The sequence below is a fragment of the Tauraco erythrolophus genome, chromosome 4 (assembly GCF_009769465.1).
Source record: "Tauraco erythrolophus isolate bTauEry1 chromosome 4, bTauEry1.pri, whole genome shotgun sequence".
Taxonomy (NCBI): domain Eukaryota; kingdom Metazoa; phylum Chordata; class Aves; order Musophagiformes; family Musophagidae; genus Tauraco; species Tauraco erythrolophus.
Window position 1 is genome coordinate 64,719,719 of NC_141468.1, and position 19,052 is coordinate 64,738,770.

Here is a 19,052-nt window from a genome sequence, read left to right on the forward strand (position 1 = left end):
AGGGATGGGGAGCGACGGGAGAGCACGTCGCGGGCGGGGGGGGGGGGGAAAGTGGGCAGCGCTGCCCATCTCCGCTGCCCGACAGGGCCCCGGTGAGGGTCTCGCCCTGTTTTCCTGTCGCTGCCTGAGGGTCCTGTTTTGGGGGCCGGGGGTAAACTCGAGGAGAGACATTTATTAACGGGACACTTTTCCAGCATTTCGATAAATAAATACACAGGTAAATAAATTAATAAATCCGTGGCCCAGCAACCTTCATCTGTGTCCCCCCCCAACTCCTTCTTCTCCTCCCCTCTCCCCCTCCCCCCCCCCCAGCCCTGAGTCGCTCTAAAACTTATAGTGCGCCCAAAGTCGTCCCTGATTTATGGAGTTTCCTAATGCTAACTGAATACTGTCTGTCAGGCAGCGCTGAAAGGCTCTCGGCGCTAATACAAGAAAAGGCTTTGTGTTGCTAAGCGATTAGAGCAGATGTAATGAGATTTACCCCAATCCTGCTTTGCCCTTTCCCTATCTTCAGTAAAATTGTGCGTGCGTGTGCGTGTGTGTGTGTGTGTGTGTGTGTGTGTGTTTTCTTTCTTTCTTTCTTTCGGGTGGGGGCCGAGGGGAAAAGGGAGGGAGGAGGTGGTGAATTTCTGAGCCTGCCTTATACATTGTAGCGAACAACAGCGTAACTTTGCCTTTAGTTTAATGAGTCTGGATATTTACTATTCAGAAGTGAGCAAAAAAGAACACCTGTCTACACAAGGAAGAGAAATTTCGCCTTTGTAACAGAATGAAACATTATCCTAATGTTATATTCATAGCTATAAATTACTCGCTACACTTTCTTTGCATACCTTATCTGTACAATGGCAAAAGTGAGTAAATAAAAAAAAAAAAAAAGAGAGATGCTGTAAAGGGAGAGCGGACGGAGGCACATAACGGTTATTATTTTCATAACTAAACATTAGTTCCACGAGCGGTTAAAACAATGAGTGTTTGTGCTGAAGTAATGAGGGATTTCGTGACCCCAGCGTGTCCCGTCCCCGTCCCCTCGTCTCTCGTCCCCCTCCTCCCTCCTCCCGGGATTAAATCATTTATTGATCATTTCAGGGCGTGGGGGGAGGAGGTGAAGGGCAAATGTGCGTACACTTTTAAAGCAATGCAGAAAGGACTATACATTGATATGTACACCTATATATGTGCATCTATGCACATGCCTGTGTGCATATATATATATAGTTACACATACACATAGACACAGAGAGAAAATTCCGGGGTACCCCACCAAAGTTTTCCCTCCTCTTTTTTAAAAACAGCGCATCCCTCGCAACTCGACGGCGCATTTGTAGCTGAGGCGGCTAGGGTTTTTTCAACTCCGTACGACACACTGGCTCTCCCCGGTCTTTGTTGGTGGTGGATTTTTTTTTTTATGTGTTTTTTTTTTTTTTTTTTTTTTGTAAGATGCATTTTGCTCTTTGCTTTCCGCTTGGCTTGGTGCACGCAAACTGAATTTGCAAGTGATTTGCAGGAGCCAGGCGAAAAGGAGAAGGCGAATTCTGGTCACGTCCTTGCTAACTGACAACAAGCAGGCTAGCCAAAAAAAAAAAAAAAAAGCGGAGGTGGGGGGGGAGAGTCCAATTTCTTTTTGAGTCTTGGTAATTGGGTACTTTTACAGGCAGATCACGCTATTTGGGTAGAATAACAAGCTTAGAAAGACCAGTGTCTCTAAGCTGCCACCCATTTCTACTACTTTCCTTCTATATTTAATTTTCTCTCCCTGCCTCTCTCGCTCCCCATCTTCCCCCGACGGTTTTATTTATCCAGCCACCACCTCGCCCGTGTTTTGGGTGGCGGCGGCTGCGCCTTCCCCCGTGTTTCTGTGCCCCTTTGGGTCAGAGCCGCGGAGGACAGGGTCATAACGCCGAAATGCGGGATGGAGCGCCCTCTTTTTTTAGGAATTGGGCTGTTGGGGGAATTCTTTAATGTGCAGTGATTTGAGGAAGGACAATGTAAACATTAATCATCCCCTCGCCTTTTGATTTGGATACACATTTGCAACACAGAAGGGCAAGAAAACAATGGTGATACCGCTAGATCTTTGCATATTTATGTAGAGATAGATAAAGATATATATATATGTTACATCCATCAGATACAAGCACTTCATATGCAAGTTAGCTCCCGCATAATATCATTTAACATTTTGTCCTTACATTCATCGTTGTCAATGGCAGAAAGAAAAACAAATTGCATGCAGTAGGCAGCCGATCATTAATTAAAAAAAGTTTTATTACGAAACTAGTTTGTATAAAACAGGGTTATACAGGACCTTTGTAAGTTTGTAATAAAACAGTAAGAAAAGGCAGTGGCATAGGGGTTGTTTGTTTGTTTGCTTGTGGTTTTTTTTTTTTCTTCCTTTTTTTTTTTTTTTTTCGAAAAGGCAGCATATAAAAACAAACGGCTACCATTTTGCGTTTGGACAATAGCTGCATAAACTTTGTTCACTTTGAACATTGTTTAATAACATTATTAATACATTAACAAAGTTTCTATAAAGTAAGACACGTTGGTGCTAAAGTACATCTGGAGGAAATCCAAGTCCTTTACAAAACCACATACAAAAATGGCAGTTGTAAGGTAACGTTGACTACAAGTCTAAACATGAAGAGGTAATAAGCATTACATATTAAAAAAAGTATCAAGATATACACATTTTAAACCATTTGTACAAAACCTCTATAAATCTCTCTCTCTCTTATGTACAAAAATAGCTTAATATATCCCCAAACTGGTTAGGATATATACAAATAGATTTTTCTTATAATAAAAAAATTCACAAAAAAGATTGGAAGCATTCTATGATGGAAACGAGAGGGCAAGCTCGGAGCGAGGGGAGGGAGAGGCGCGAGGAGGGGGGAGAGATGGGGCTCCAGGGGTTCTTTGAGTACAGCATAGCTTAATTTCAACATCTCCACAAACATCGGGGAACTAACTTTGTCCACAGAGTGATGAACGCCAGTCTCTGAAGGGTCCGCGGCGGAGGATGCGCCTGTACAGCTGCTGGGGAGGAGGAAGAGCTCCTCCGCAGGCCGAGGAGCGCAGCGCCCTTCCCCGCGGCTCCGGGGCGGGGGGCGGGGAGGTCCGGCCGGGGCCAGCGCGGCTCCCCCGTGGGACACCCGTTCCACCGGGGCACAGTCCGTGGCGGCGCGACGGAGCTCAAAGGCCGGCCGGGCTCCGGGGCTGGGGGCGGCCGCTCCGACCGCCCCCGCGGCGCGCAGCGCTGTGCCCGCCCGCCGAGAGACGTGCCCGCACCGCCCTCCGACGGCGCGGGAGAGGGAAATGCAACAGGTTCTTTTTCTGTGTGGATTTTGTCTGTCTGTGTGTCTCACATATATATATATTTTTTTTTTTTCCCTTTTGCAACTGTCCTGTAACAATAAAAGAGAGAGGAGATCAGAGCCGCGCCGGGACCAGCGCGGCGCCGGGCTGCCGGAGCCGCTCCTAAGCACCGCGCCCGCCTGCGGGGCCACCCCGGCTACGACCCCCTTCCCGGGAGGCTGCACCCCCGCTGCCCCGCGACCCCCCGAGTCCCCCGGGCTTCCCCTGTCCCGCGGCGTCCCGGCCTTCCGCGGGCGCGCACCCACCTGCCGCTGGGGCCACCGGCGCTCAGAACCAGCTGGTGAAGTCGAGCAGCTCCTGCTCCTCGGGACTAAGCGGGTCGTAGGAGCCCTCGTCGGAGGAGTAGGAGGAGACGGGGGAGCCCGCCATGGAGTTCATGTCATGGGAGTAGCTGGGCGAGATGGTGGGAGAGAGGACGCCGGCCTGGAAGGCGGCGCTGACGGCGTCGTGCTCGTCGAGAAGCTGCTGCAGGGCGCGGATGTACTCGACGGCCGAGCGGAGCGTCTCCACTTTGCTCATCTTCTTGTTGGCAGCGCCGTTGGGGACGTGCTCCCGCAGGGTGGCGAAGCCGAGGTTCACCAGCTTCACCCGGTTGCGCTCCCGCTCGTTGCGCCGCGCCACGGCCGCCGGCTGCTGCTGCGGGAGGCTGTACCCGAAGCCGCTGAAGTTGAGCCGCCGCTTGCAGCGCATCAGCTCCGGCGAGGCCGAGCGCTGCCGCTTGGCGGCCCGCGGCGCCGAGGGTTTGCCGCCCGGCGAGGGCTGCCCGCCCGCCGGGCTCAGCTGCGGCGGCGGCGCCCCCGGCGGTGGCCCCGGTGGGGCGGCGGCGGCGGCCACCGCCGCGGCGAAGAAGCACGCCGGCTGCAGGAAGGCCGGTTGCCCGGCGCCGCTGGCCATCCTGGCGGGGCTGCCGCTGGCCATGGGCGCGGGGGCGTCCTGCGAGGCGGGGGCGCCCGAGCGGCGGCCGGTGCCCGTCCCCCCCACCAGCGAAAAAAGTATAAAAAGAAGGAAAAAAAAAAATTAATTTGCGGCGTTCGCTTAAAAAAAAAAAAAAAAGAAAAGACACAGGTGGCGACGGAGGGCAGGGGGAAAGGAGCGGGCGGCGGAGCCGGGCGGGCGGGCGGCCGGGGCTGGCGGGCGGCTCTGCCCGCCCCCCTCCCTCTCGCCCTCCGTGCGGCGGCCGCGGGGAGGCTCGTGGCGCTCGCGTGTGTGCAGGCTGCTTTGCAAAGCCCCTTTTGCAAAAAAGTGGCTGGGGATTGTGTCTCTTATAAGGGGCGGACGGGGCTCGCCCCCCCCCCCCCCCCTACTTACTCACTCACACACACACACACACACGCACGCACTCCCCCCCCGCGCTCGCTCACACACACACACACACCCCCCCCACACACACACGCACACTCCGCACCTTGCGCCTTCCACGCTCCCCGGCTTTGCCGGCAGCGGCCGCGGGCCTCGGAGCGCCGCCGCCTTTTCAGCGCGGAGTGGGGGGGTTGGGGGGCGCGCACACACACACACACGGACATACGGACCCCCCTCCTCCCCCCCTGCAGCCCCCGGCGCACACGCGCTGGCCGCCGCGCGGCCCCGCCTCCCCCCGCCCCCCTCCGCCGCCCCCCGGTGCCCGCTCCCCCCGCCCCCTCCCCGCCGCCCCCACCCCTCGCGGGTTTGTTGTTGCAAGTGCGTGCGCCCGGCGCGTGCCGCGCTCCCGGCCCTGAGCAAACACCCGCGCCGGGGCGCCGCGCGGGGCGGCGGCGGTGGGCGCGGCCCGACGGGGCGGGAGGCGGCGCGCGTGGGCCGCCGCGGGGAGGGCGGTGGGGGTGGGGGGAGTGGATGGCGGCCCCGGGAGGGGCGCAGTTGAAAGGGAACGCGGGGCAGCCCTGCCCGGGGGCAGGGGGAGTACCCGAGCGCCGTTTGCTGCCGCGTCGTCCCGCTCCCCGCGGAGGTGGGGGGGGTGGGGGAGGGCGAGGGGGTGCGCACCGGAGCGCTGCTGCGGCGGCAGCGGCTGCGGGACGAGGGCGAGAGAGGGGGTGGCTCCCGGCAGATCCGGGGTGCAGCAGGTGCGGGCAGCCTCGGGAGGTGCGGGGCATCCTCTGCTCCGGCTGCCGCCGAGGTGCCCGCGGGCCGGGGGCGACCTTAGCGGCACCTGCCAGGTTTCGGAGGGGAGAGCCGCGGTGCGGGAAGTGCTGGCACGGAGGCATCCCGTGGCGTGGGCGGGCGGGCTGGTGCGTGCCCGCGGGAGAAAGGCCCTCGCCAGCGCCGGGACGCGGCTTGTGCATGTGCGCAGGCAGCCGGGAAGTGAAACTTCTCCGCCTGCGGGACCGCGAAAGGGCGGTTTCGTCCTTGTCCCGGCCCGGTACCACTTCCTTCGCTCGCCTGAGCTTCGTGAGCGTCCGCGACCCGCCGCCCAGGGCTGCTCCCCTCACGGCGGCCGGAGCGGCGTGTGCTCGGTACCGCACATGCCTGATGGCTCTATTAGCTTGCGCCAACGGCGGGTGAACCGGTGCGGTGTTAGGAGGAGCGCTGCTCCGAGCAGCAGCCTGCGTAGCCTCGGGAGAAGTCACCTTGAGTTACCCCTTCGAAATTCCCAGTGCCAAGGGGTGAGCCCGTCTGGCAAAAAAGAACCCCAAGAGGGGTTTACTCTTGGGTGCATCCAAAGTGGACGGTACCGGAAGGCCTAAATGCTGCCAACCGGCATGAGGTTTGTCTCAGAGGGTGCAATCAAGTGTGGGTGTGCTAAGCAGAGCAGAGCAAGCAGATGGGGAGCTGGCTCTCCCTTTGCTGCCAGAGCCCGTTTCCCAGGTCGTGCCCTCTGCTTACGGGTCCTGGGAAACTCTCCAAGCCCCTACTGCCTCCGGTGACATCCTGCAAAGTGGGAGCAGGTCATCACCATTCCCAGCAGGCGATGGCATTTGCTTGGAACTGGGGAGTCGGGATGGACCTGGCCTATGCAGGAGAAATTACCCCTGCTTCCAGGTGAAGTCTTGCTTGTGGTTTGGGGACGAACGTGGAAAAGCAGCGCTAAGGTGCTGCGAGCTTGAGGCTGGTGTGACTTGGAGGCCACACCGAACCTTGGGGCTGCAGCGGTGTGGGTAGCCTGGGAGACGTGGCCAGGCTCAGCACCGGGCATGCTGGTGGCCATACTCTTGGCCACCAGTGTGGCTGCCTCTCCCCGCCCTCCTGCCTTTCACATAGCCACGTACCTCTACAAGCTTTAACACATTTTCTACCCTCAGTCAGCTCTGTCTCATTTTCACCTCTCTCTGCACCTCTCCACTCTGAAAACTCAGAGGTGTGTGCACTCTAACCCCTTAAAAAAAAAGCAGAGCCTTGATACAACAGTCTTACTACAGAGGAGATTATGGCTCTAGAAAGTCCCTGGCAGGTGACTTTCATCCCTGGTGCTCACACCAGCCCTAAAGAATGGAAGGAGAGGACCTGCAGAGGCCCTGTTCAGGTTTTGGTGGAAATGAGTGCAAAAATAAGCCTGGCTCTGCTGCTGGCCTCAATTACAGCAGCCTGGAGCTGTGGAGATCGCTGCTTCTTGTCTGCCACTGCATCTCTGACCCTGACTGGGCATATGAGTTTAAAGAGAGATAAGCAGGGACGTGGTACGGCAGAACCCTAACATGCACCTGCTAACTAGTCTTTTAGAATTTTTTAACACGGCAGCTTTTAATGCAGCTGAATGATGAAGAAGGTGAAGTAGTTCTGTCTGGTCTAACCTCTTTCATATTTATTTCAGGGCCTTCTACACTGGTCACTGAGTTTCTGATTTTTAGCCTACTAGCTCATCACATGTGAGACATGTTACATCATTTTAATATCTCTTGGGTGGGACAGTGGACCTAATCAGGACACAACATTTGGTTTTGTTTTGTGTAGGAAGCTCTCACTCTTCAGTTCCAAGTCTTCTGGATGGTTTGTTCAACATTCCTTGTCTGACATCAGAATTCCCTGCACTGGAAATAGTTGTTGCATCATCAGCTCTGCACTGTGACATCTTTTGAGTGGGACACCAGTAATGAACCAGCCCTGCAATTTGAATCTCAATGCTTGGAGAAGCCACAACAGAAATACCAAAATAATTGCAGCCCTGTAAACTATATATACGTTTAAACAGAGCAATTCTTCCAGAGCAGCCCACTACTAGAACCAGTGTGGAAACACCAGGTGGGGACATTCCTGCCCTTTTTCCCCGAAATGGCAGAATGAGGCCGGACTTTCTGGGTCTCTCCTTCTCGAGTGGCAGAGGGCTCTTAAAAAGGCAAAAGACGTGAGTCCCAGAGGTCACCGAGTGTAACTCGCATGTAATTTTGCCTCCGTGACTCTATCCCCGCTCGGCTCCTCCGGCTCCGGGACCCAGGAGGGGAAAGGGAGGTGAGAGGGGAGGGCAGAGCCGTTTCCTTCCCTCTCCATCCGCTGCCACCGGGGAACAAACTCACCCCCCCGTGTTGTCCGAGGTGATGCCAATCTTGCCACCTCCCCTGTCTGCTCAGGGCTCAGAGTAAGGGCTCTGGGGCTGCCAGATTTATAGATAATAAATATTGTTTCAAGGTCCCCCGCCTCGAGCCGCTCGTATGCAGAGTCCTGCACCTGCACTTCGAAATTCCTAATTCTAACATAATGATAAATAGCCCTTGCCCTTTTCATTGGGCTTTTTTTGTTTGTTGTTTGTTTGTTTGTGTTTTTTTTTTTTTTTTAAATCTTTAACTGTCATTATTTTATAGTGGCTTTTTTGTGTGCCTAAATCGTAACCACACTCATAAGGTCTTTTGAAGTCCTTGCTTTTTTTTTTTTTTTTTTAAACTTCGGTACGCCTTGCCCCTCCCCCTCCCTTTTCTTTTTTAAAGGCCATTTACGTTATGATTAAATGCCGTCTTGGAAAAGCAGAACGAAAGTCGTTAATCTATATAGATCTTCAAAGAATCGATACATTCGGGACTTCTGTAGGATTTGTTACACTCCATTTTGTTACAGTAGGCAGCTCGTCTGAATTTGGGCACATGTGTTTCTCTCCCTCCCCTCGCCCTCCCCCTCCCCTTTCCAGCTTCCCCCCCAAGAGTGAAAATAAAGTAAAAGGTCTTTCATGGTAAACAAAACCAGCTTATTCTCCACATAGAACACATGAATAGCTGGAAAAAAAACTTACAATAAATGGTGCATTTTTTTCTCTGCTGGGTATAGCATTCAAGATCAGTCCAGTATTCAAGAAGCAGTCCATTTTTTGCTCAGCAAGAGAGTTTAGAAAAGAAGCGTGGGGTCTATTCAAGGATCTTTTCCCCCTTCACAATTGCTGGGCTTTATGAAACCTATCTTCCATGCCTTGTCAGAGTATTTCTGGGGACCAATTAGTGCTTTGTTGCAAGGCTTCTTTGCTGAATCTTTGAGCAGCAAGAAAAAGCTCTCTTGAGTCTCCCCTTATTTTGACTATTTCAGTCATTACTCAGTGTAATAATTAATATGACAACTGGACGCTGAAGTTTGTATAGAAACACCTCGGCTGCAGGAGAGAGCGTGCAGTGGGTGGTAACAAGCTACAGATCAGACCGAGAAGCCACACACACAAGGAAGGGGTAAAAAAAAAAAGAGAGAGAGAGAGGGAGAGAGCATAATGAATGAAAAGAAAGAGGGAAAGAATAAGATAAATAAATAGTTGGCGCAACCTGAAGAAACATAATACTTGGAAGGGAATAAAAAAAAAGGCAGGGGTTGTGTGTGTGTGAGGCAACCGCAGAGAGGTAAACTTATTTTGAAACAGTTTCTATATGAATATAATTTTCAAAACTTTGCTACTTTCAGAGGGCAGGAAAGCGATTTTTGCCTGATGGCTGTTCCTTCGGGTAAGGCATTGTCAAGGAGCATCTGCCTACACTTTCGCATATTTGATAAACTTTAGCGTCTCTTCCTAAGCGTCCTTTCACAGAAAGAAGGACTTTGAGCACTAAATCGTGTTCCTGAGTAATTGTTGCCCATCTTGCCCAGGGTGGAGGGAGGCTAGTTCTCGACATAGCGAGTTGAACGAGTTTCTTAGCGTTGCATCGCCTACAAGAGGAAGAAAGCCTGTGCCCTGAATGAAGAATTAAAAATGACATTTGACCAGGGACACCGCTGAATCCTTCTCGAAAGGCGTCTTGGGATGAACACCCATCACTTTGCAGACATTTCTTGGGCTGCCAATTAGGGCATAATAAATAATTAGAGGTTTTAAGCATATTAGATACAGCTCATGCTAATGAGCTGCACCAGGTCTTGTGCTAACCTGAAGTGACAGTTTGCATATAGGGCTGCAAAAAAAAAAAAAAAGAAAAAAAAAGAAAAAAAAGAAAAAAAAGAAAAGAAAAAGACAAAAAAAGCAATTAAAAAAAGCAAAAAAAAAAAGCAGCAGCCGCGGCAGCCACCCACTATCGGCCCCGGCCCCGGCCCGCTCGCCCCTCCGCCGCTCCCGCGGGTCCCGCCGGGCGCTGCCGCCGTCCTTCCGCGCCCGCGGAGCGGGGCCCTTCGCCCTCCGGCCCCGCCGGGTGGCCCCATTGTGCGGCCACGCGTCCCGCGTCCATCACAGCCCCGGGAGATAAATCACACCAGGCTGCGCCCCCCCCGCCAGTTTTTGGAGAGCTGAATTTTGGAGGCCGAGGGGCGTCTCTCCCGGCGCCTTCGAGGCGGCAGTCCCGTGGAAGGAGGCGTGGGAGGGGGATTGGGGTGATGCCGGTCCCAGCTTGGGAGGCGCACCACCACCACCCCCCCCCTCCCCGGGGGCAGGCGGAGAGGACAGCCGGATGTATGGGTGTCTGTGCCCCCCGTCCCCCCTCCGGCCGCCCCTCTCCGGGCTCTGGCAGCCGCTGCCATGGGGACACAGTGCCACCTCCCGGCCACGCCGCGCTCCAGAGAGAAGGAGACGGGGAAAACCCTCTGGGGAGGGGATAGGGTGCAGCCGAGAAGTATTTAGCAGCGGGCGGCAGGAGGATACGGGGAGCCTGACTCTGCAAGGATGGGAGATGCGGTGGTTGGGTGGTTTTTCAACCGTAGACCGGGATGTGAGGAGACGCAGCCTGGCTGGCACGTAATGGAGAGCTGCGGCACCTGGAGACCTCTGGTAAATGTATACACGATATTGACAAGGGGGGACCCTCCTTGCTCCCTGCCATCGCACACACCCCCTGAGATATTCACTGAATCCTCATTTGGGAGTTTTTCAAGAGCTTCTGGTTTTACTAGAAAAGCTTCTTTCCATTGCTTGCTGCTTCCTTAAATCGACTGGGACACCCTGAAGCAGCAGGGCAGGCAGGGAGCTGCAGGCCAAGGATGGTCCCAGTGTCCGTGCATGGGAAGGGACACCCCTGCCCAAACCAGAAAACACGCAGCTCTGGGGAAGTTGCCGCTCTGCAAATACTGGCTAAAAGCAGAGGCGGGAAAGAGCACCCTGTAAAACAGCCAAAGTCCATGACCCTTCGAACTTGCATCATGCTGGCCAGGGGAACCGGCCAACTTTCTGTTCAAAGAGCCCTCCTGGTTGTGCTGAGCAGCACAGCCAGGAATGGATGTGGGTGTGAGGGTATGTTTCTGAGGACAAAAAGGTGTTTTTTAGATGGTGGCAGTGTGGGACATCAGTTCATATCTGCATACGGTTGAAAGGAGAGGGGCTGCACGGTGCTGTAGCAAGAGCCCAGAGCAGAACTAGCAGACCCAAAACTTAGGTGCTCACCCAGGAAACTATGGCATCTGATCATTATTAGCCAGCTGGACTGAGTTGAATATAATGAACTAATTAACTAAGCAACTCAAGGTACCGATCCTGCCTACAAGAGGCAGGCCATTTCCTCCTAGCTGTGGAAGATGCAACAGTGTCCTTGGTGCTGCAGCCCAGGCTGGTGAGCAACAACTGGTGACCCCGACGTGATACATCCATGAGACCCTGAGAAGCCCTGACTCACTCACCGGAGCTGAGAGCCCGAGCCGAAAGAGTAGGAGCCCGAGCGAGAGTCCTTTGGAGAAGAAGGTAAAGCTGCAAGCCCCAATGTAGTATTTGCGGGAGGGAAGAGTGCTGGAGTTGGATGAATGGACTGGGTCTCTGCTCATCTTAAAGCCTTTGTGAAAACAAAAAATTGTAAAACAAAAAGGGGGAATTATGGCATCAGATCATTATTACCCAGCTGGATTGAGTTGAATATAATGAACTAATTAACTAATCAACTCAAGGTACCGACCCTGCCTACAAGAGGCAGGCCATTTCCTCCTGGCTGTGGAAGATGCAACAGCGTCCTTGGTGCCGCAGCCCAGGCTGGTGAGCAACAGGAAACGGGGAACCTGACACATGAGACAACTTGAAACCCAAGTGGGAAATCCCAGTTAGCAATGTCACTGACAGGGGACAAACCTATGCTTTCTATGCTGGACTAATAGTACGAAGAGGACAGGGAAGCTCAGGTAATTTGAGTTCTGAAATGATCCAAGGTAACCAATACTGATGCAATAGAGTGTTTGTACTGTAATGGCACTGCACACACACACACACGCTTTTTCTCCAGAACAAGAGAATTTGGGAATTTCTCCTGGCAAGAAGGAGTTTTGCTTCCCCCAGCCAGTGCCTTTTGCTACCATGCAACCTCTGACAGTCTAGACTGATTAAGCAGTGAACTGGTGGCAATACATTGGTCATATTATTATGGTTATGTAGCAATAAGAGTAAGAGCTAAGCTTGCAACATAAATAGAAAAAGCAAGGGGTAGGAGGAGTCAAAATATATGTTTACAAGGATATGGTGTGAGCCATATTTTGCAGAGCTGGTATTTCACTTTACTTTGCCATTACTGTCAGGGTAGAATAAACAGAGGGTGTAACAGTAAGAAAAGGAGAGGGAGGGATGGAAGAAAGCTGAAAAAGATTAAATGCATATAAAAGCTACAAGGAAGGAAAAGAGATCAAAGATTAGTGAAAAGAGAAGGAAAAAGAAAGAAGAAGGAAGGCACAAACAAATGACAGAAAAAGTAGTTTATGACTTTGGATGCTACAGTTATTTTGGCCAGCCGTAGGACATGCATTTAGGTTTTCTAAAATCTCATTGAAAAATATACCAGGTAGTGAGGCACGGTGTTTGGGAAAGTAAACAATACCAGTTGTTGGAGTCCGTCTTGCCCTACACGGGGACTACTGTAATCAGTGTTGCCACCATCCTCATCTCATGGTTCTTTTTTGCAGCGTGGCCTTCAGTGTTGCACAGTGGCTGCTGTGCCTGATCTGCACAAAGACAGGACACAAAATACTGCCTCCCATACTGAACTTCTTGGCTGAGCAGATAAAAAAATAGTAGTTTTCATACTGCTGGCAAGTACCAAGGTTAAACCTCCCTTTCTCTTACTGCCCCATCTCTCCTTGCCTCCACCTGCTGCTACAGTGTCAGCAGGGCCCATGTGTTACTCGTGTATCGCATCTGGGTGCCTACCTGGACCTGCCAGCCCGTACCACAGATTTGCTGGTCACTTCAGATAGTAGCTTTCTACGCATGGATGTAGCTATAGGATGCACAAACAAGCAGCTCCTCTGAAAAAGGTATGTATTCATATCCAAAGCACTGAGTTACTTCAGATGCACGTTATACAGTTGATAATTTCAGTGGGCTGGATTCTGACTCCGCAGTCATGGGGTTCCACATAGGTTTGGACTGATTTCTGAAAGTGACTCCACTCAGTTTTCCTACTGTGAGGCTGATTGGATTTAGTAGCTATTGGATTTTTTAAGTACAACTAATTCATGATAAGTCTTTGTTAGTATTCACCAGTCTGAGTTGACTGTGGTGCATGCAGTAGAGCTCCCCTCAAGACTAAAAAAACTGTAAAGAGATGATTCTGCTATTCCACATAATTCATCTTTATCACTAAAACATAGCAAGATTACCTGCCTTGACATAGCTTGTGTCAGTATAGACATCATCCTTCTGTATAACAAGACAGATACTTGACCAGCTGCTCACTTGCCCTCCGGTACTGGGCTACAGTATTCCCTCAACTGCTTTGGTGACTCTTCCTAAACCAAATCTGGCCTCTTTTATACCAATCCTTTACCAACCTTTTCTGAAGTTATTCACACACCCCACCCCATTCCCCTTGTAGCTCTCTGCGGCTGACGCTATATACAAGCACATATGCATCTTCTGCAGTTCTTCTGCGTCCTCCTGCCCTGCCCTCTAGCTCTGACCTACTCTCCCCTGCTCCTTTTCTTCCTTTACCACCTTCTCTTTCTCAACGTCCAGACTCACATCCCAGTGTGAGGTTCACACAGTTAACTTGTGTCTCACGCTTCCTTTGCACCGGGTATCTCTCTCCCATGCCTGGTGTGTGGAACGATGTCTCCTGCTCTCTGACCTCTTGGATGCAGCCCAAAAGGCCCTACTAAAGCACAAATCCACGGCCCTCCTTGGCCCCATGTCTGGCATCCAAAAAGCAGATAGTGGAGAACATCTGATCTCTGGTCACATGGAGTGAGCCCCAATGGGAAACCCACCTGAGGCTGAACACGCACACAACAATGGGAACGGACGGTGGGGAGGCTGAACCAAGGACGACGCGTTCATATGCAAAAATGAAAAGAGTGGCTGATGTTGATCAGGAGCTGGAAGGCTGATAATTCAAAGCATTCCGCTCGTCCATGTTGGGCTCAGATAGAAACCATATGCTGGAGAGCTGCTACGTGCTGGGGTGGGAATTGCAGGGGGGGTGGTTTGTCCATGTGCCAGGGGTGGGTGGGGGGGGCGTGTAGGGAGAACGCCCCCTTGGCACAGTGTCCAGTGGAGGGAGCTCGGGAAGGGGGGAGGAAGGGGATGGCTTTGCTTCAATTGCTCCACTTTAAATACCTTTGCACAGAGCTCTGGCCACTGTAGTAAGGTCAGAAGGCTTCATCTGCAGCGGCAAAGGGGCCTCCCTGAGTGAGCATCCCTGCCTCTGCAACATGGATGCACAGCACTGCAAAATGAATGGCGATCCTTTCCAGGTAAGCAGTGGAGTCTGTGCTCCTGCTTTTTGCAGGGGAGGCTATGGCTTCAGCCTCCCCATGCTCACAAATCTTGTCCCTGCTCTCTGAGAGGCAGTGTGACCCAAGATGGGAGGAACAACATGCCTGTCTCGATGTGTCTGTCTTGATTCTTTGCTGCGCCTGGTTGCCACTGTCCTCCCTTTTGGCAGCCGGCATACTTGTCTGTTGTTAATTGTGCTCGCAAATGTGCAGTGACAACAAAAATAAACATTGAAACAGTAGCCTTATATATATGGCAGGGAGAAGAAGCAGCAGTGAAAAAGACCAGCAGCTAATTAGAGGTCTTAAACCTGTGTGTGATGACAGAAAGCCACCTTCTTTTGTTAAAGGAAAGCAGCCGAATTTACGTGCTCTTTTGGCGGAGCTATTAGTTAAATTTTGGGACTCTGACATCTCCTTTTTGAATGTTTACTGACTTAATTTGAACCTTTTGCTTTGGGAAATACAAGAAAGTCCCGAAGCCCATGCCTTTCGATTACAGGTGCTATAGTTACTGGAGGGGCAAGCAACATAACCTGAGGCCAGCATGGTTAATTATTAGGACCAAATTCTGCATTTATGTCCTTTGCAACGCTGCTGAAGCCAGAGGCAAGCTGCAGAAGATGTGTAAAAAAGGGCTTCAGTTTTGACAAGCCTTTGTAAGAGCGGAGCAGCCAAGGAAGCCTGGTTTCCTACTGCTTTGTGTGCTGAGGCTGCACTCCCACAACAATTCTCTAGGGTCTCACCTGGCTACTTTCCCAAGTTGTATATAATTGCTTGGTCCCAATGACATCTATGGGAACTGGGCATCTAAGCTTAAACCTGACTTGGAAACTGTTTCCATTTCCAGAAGTAACTTAGGAATCTTATTTGCTTTGAAATTGTTTGGTGTTTTTTTTTTTTTCTCCATGTTTTTTCCCCTAGTATTTTGTATGTCTAGTAAGTCTGGAATTTATGACAGAGGTGAAATTTTTCTCTCACTGAAACAGCAAGCAAAACTTCCTTTGGCTTTAACAGCATTGGAATTCACTCTAAGGGCTTTATCTAACCAGCTCAGAAATGGATTAGAAGGCTGACAGGTCTGTGTTATTAACCTTCAATACTGCCATATGTGTCAGACAGGCAATATCAATCTATGTGGGAAGTGGTCAACTAAAACCACAGATTTGCACTGTGCTCAGGTAAACCCATCCTTGCATGCACACATCACCTATCTTTGAGATTGTACTAGGTCCAGGAATGGATGGTCATGTTCATTAACTGGTTCTTATTTTACTTCCTGAAAAAAAGAGGAGCTTGAAGAAAATTAGATCTTTATTTATTCCATGCTGTATTTATAAATCACATATTCATGTCATATAGGCAACATTTCAGTGACAATAAAACAACGTATTCAACTCTGTCATAACTGCAGTAGTAACAGAACAGTAGAACTATCCCAAAGTTGCAACTTGTCTCTATATGTCGAAAAACATGAAATTAGAATTGAGAATGGATAAACTGTGATCAACTGTTAAAACTATGCACAGATACTACAAAAAGCTCAGCAATAAATGTGAGTGCCTGTGTCTATGTTGATGTGTATTACCCTCCAATGTATATGTCAATGTATATTGTCTCCAGTGTGTATTGATGGATATTTCCTCCATATACATTGATAAGAACTGAGTACCAGGAAAACAATCATTTCACTCTTCTTTCTCCTTGCAATGAAAGCTGTCATCTCTGTGGGCTGACTCAGGCACGAACTAACGTTTGTACAAAGATCTTCCAGTGAAGTGAGCGTGTGTGCAAATGTGCAAGAAGTGAAGCAACTGTCACTCTGTTTGCAAGATGAATGCCTACTCCCTGCTGCAACGTGTCTTAATTTTAAGCACCAACATAAATCTATCTACAAGAGTGGGAAAATGAGTGAGGACAGATTGAAAGTGGCTGATCTCAACACATCAAGGCTAGTGGCCAATGAGAATCCGTCTGGGTTGGAAAGAAAGTTTTTAAGGCATTTTTGGGTAATCTCGTGATGTATAGAGATCAATTAACATCAGAATTGCATTGCGGGACTTGAACCTTGCATTATATCCCCTGCAGGTGTTCAAACCACATATTCTTCCTTTGTCACATAGATTCAAGTCAACCTGCCATAGAAGCTGGTCCTCACAGCATGCCTTGGTGAAAGTATTTTAAATGGCTTTTAAAACAATTCCAGTGCAGACCATGAAAACCAAATTCTCAGTCCATTGGGCAGACACTGGTGTAGCACAGTTCTGCCCTTAGGATCAATTTTGGTTGTGGTGGGGGAAAACAGAAGGGCAAAACAATGTTGGGACAATATTTCAGATGACGTTTTTTGTTAGACTATCAAAATTTCTGGACTATTGATGTTTGATTTGCCTTTGAACAGACTTCTGTCATTGTTTTCCTTTGTGATTGCTTGAGATGTAAATGGATTTCATTAGCCAGCTGCAACATCACTCCTAACTGCTTTTCCTCTTGATACCCATCACATAAGAGCTGGGCTACCCTGGCTGGGTGAGGACTCAGGAGACACAAAGATACTGCGGGAGGTGTCACAGTTGGACAGGTGACAATCTTCCCTCTGATTCATAAAACCAGTATTTCTACTACAGTTCCTACTAGAGGCTCCCCGTAAAGGTGGAAAACATTTGGATAACCTTTGCAACCTCTAGAAATAAAGCCTGATAGAAAAATCTGTTGCCAGTCTCTGACAATGAATTCTCAGGTTAGCAGCAGTCTCAGAGACACGCTGAAGAATCGCCAGTTATTTACTTTACAAAAGCAGGCAAATCCTTATAACACTGCCTCACAAAACGTAGTCCCACCAAGAACTTCATGGCTTCAGGGCAGCTGGATTTGATTATTAATTTGTCTGCTACAAAGACTGTCTTTTCTAAGGACAATATTTGGGAACTGAGACTCTTTATACTCTGATTTATGTGTTAAATTAAGCAATATAGTGAGGACAGGCTCTGACTGAAAATACAGATCTTCATAAAGAAAAATTGAATGGATATCTTGGGTCGAGTTTTGGCCCAGGACTTGTTACAACAGTACCTGTCTATGTTGCAGATGTCTGGTGTGAGCTTTGAAATACCAACCAGGGGGAATTTGCCCAAGGTCAGTAGATGTTAAAAGCCTCCCAACAGATAAGGCATTAATGAGACTTCCAAAAGCTTGTGATGGTTGTGGATCAAATTTACTCTAACATTAGAGAGATTAAGAAATTCTGGATGTTTCAGTAGGCACTTACCTGCCATGTCAGGTTCCCAGATAATTTTGAAAATCTAGCCCCCTTCCAGGAGTCAGTTTCCTATTTCTCAAGTGGTGAAATAACTCTTCCTTACTTAACAGGGTTGTTTTGAAAACAAATGCATGTACTGAGACATACTAAGACATTCTGGTAGTGAGAACCAAGAAAATAATTAAAATAAACATTCTCTTTGCTTGGGAATACTGGAAATTGCCTTTTGGAATTTGCAGAGCAGAAAATCAATAAGAGAAAGGGAACAAACATAGATGAAAACAACAAACTTGCCCTAACTGAACTCTTGTGGGATTTAGGGAAGATCTAAATGTTTGCTCCAACATTTTTCCTTTTTTTTCCCCTTGGTTTGTTGTTGTTCTTTTGTTTTTAAACTATCATCCATATCCTTCTTGTGAATAGCACTTCTCCTGGGTCTACCTGGAAGGCACAAGCAGAACCGAAGGGAAACATAGATCAAGGCCTGCCTCTCTGCACAGAGCTCATCTACATCGCTCTGCTTAATCCTGAGTGTTAATGAAAAGAAAGCTTGAGGGAAGGTCTTTGCGCTGTAGCTGAAACCAAAGTGCAGTAATGTTTCCAGTCATCCCTGAGCTTGATACACTCGAGAGATGAAGCAAGACAGATGATATTAGACTATTTTCATGTCCTTTTTCACTATCTCTCTTCCACATGGGCTCTAGTTTGAGAGAAAGGATTTGTGTCTCTACCATCCTAAATCAGAGCAGCCCCAGAGCTGCTCTACTTCTATCAGCAACAGTTGCCTTGATTCCCACTTAAAGCAACTTTATACCCTCCTTACATTGCTGATGCAGTGCAAAAGGGAAAGGGAGCACAGCAAAACTGACACTTAGGGTGAATGTAAATCGTTTGTTTGTTTTCGTTTATTTTCTTTCAGGAATCTATGTACATTGAAGAGTCCTCAAATAAAAATGGTGTGATTTCTCTGATTTTCTCTCTGAAAGAAGAAGTTGGGGCGTTGGCTAAAGTTCTGCGCACATTCGAGGTAAATATTTTCCTCCAGGTGACCTGATCAGGTCTTTACATTTTTGCATTGCAACAACATTTGCTCAGGGTATTGTGGTCATGTTTGTAACTCAATTTGATTGCCATAATGGGGGAAAACAGCATGCATTTGTTTTCTGGGGTTAAAATCCCTTAAAATCTTGGAGCAGATGTAGCCTTTTTAAGTTAAAATTTGATTTAAAACTCTTAAATTCAAACCTCTACTTTTAACAGATATGAGAGGGAAAAAAATGCATTTTCTCCATTTAAGAAGGAAATATTCCACTGTTACTGCTTGAGTAAGAGATAGAAGTGAATTGGGTCGTAACCTGAGATTGACATCTAAAGATGTATATGTATATGTCTTTAAAGGCAAATACAACCTGCA

At 49.5% G+C, this 19,052-nt stretch overlaps 2 protein-coding genes across 4 annotated transcripts in view; one reads left to right on the top strand and one right to left on the bottom strand.

Annotated features, from left to right (window-relative positions):
* Nucleotides 1–3,645: 3,645 nt before the first annotated feature.
* ASCL1 (achaete-scute family bHLH transcription factor 1) lies at nucleotides 3,646–4,296 on the bottom strand. Its single transcript, XM_086610792.1, has one exon. It carries the CDS (start codon nucleotides 4,294–4,296, stop codon nucleotides 3,646–3,648), a length of 651 nt encoding a protein of 216 aa, XP_086466918.1.
* A 9,713-nt stretch (nucleotides 4,297–14,009) lies between these two features.
* PAH (phenylalanine hydroxylase) overlaps nucleotides 14,010–19,052 on the top strand; it is a 44,018-nt gene continuing 38,975 nt past the window's right edge. Inside the window, exons 1-3 of one of the 3 annotated variants that reach the window (XM_086610303.1) lie at nucleotides 14,010–14,091; nucleotides 14,234–14,358; nucleotides 18,558–18,665. In XM_086610303.1, the coding sequence (XP_086466429.1) occupies nucleotides 14,317–14,358; nucleotides 18,558–18,665 (150 nt within the window). In that variant the 5' untranslated portion in view covers nucleotides 14,010–14,091; nucleotides 14,234–14,316. Of the gene's footprint in view, nucleotides 14,092–14,231; nucleotides 14,359–17,466; nucleotides 17,515–18,557; nucleotides 18,666–19,052 lie in introns of those variants that run through there. The other 2 variants (XM_086610301.1, XM_086610302.1) reach the window with 2 other exon arrangements.

Coding starts and splice junctions, on each gene's coding strand:
- ASCL1 (XM_086610792.1), bottom strand. CDS start 4,296: ATGGCCAGCGGCAGCCCCGCCAGGATGGCCAGCGGCGCCGGGCAACCG.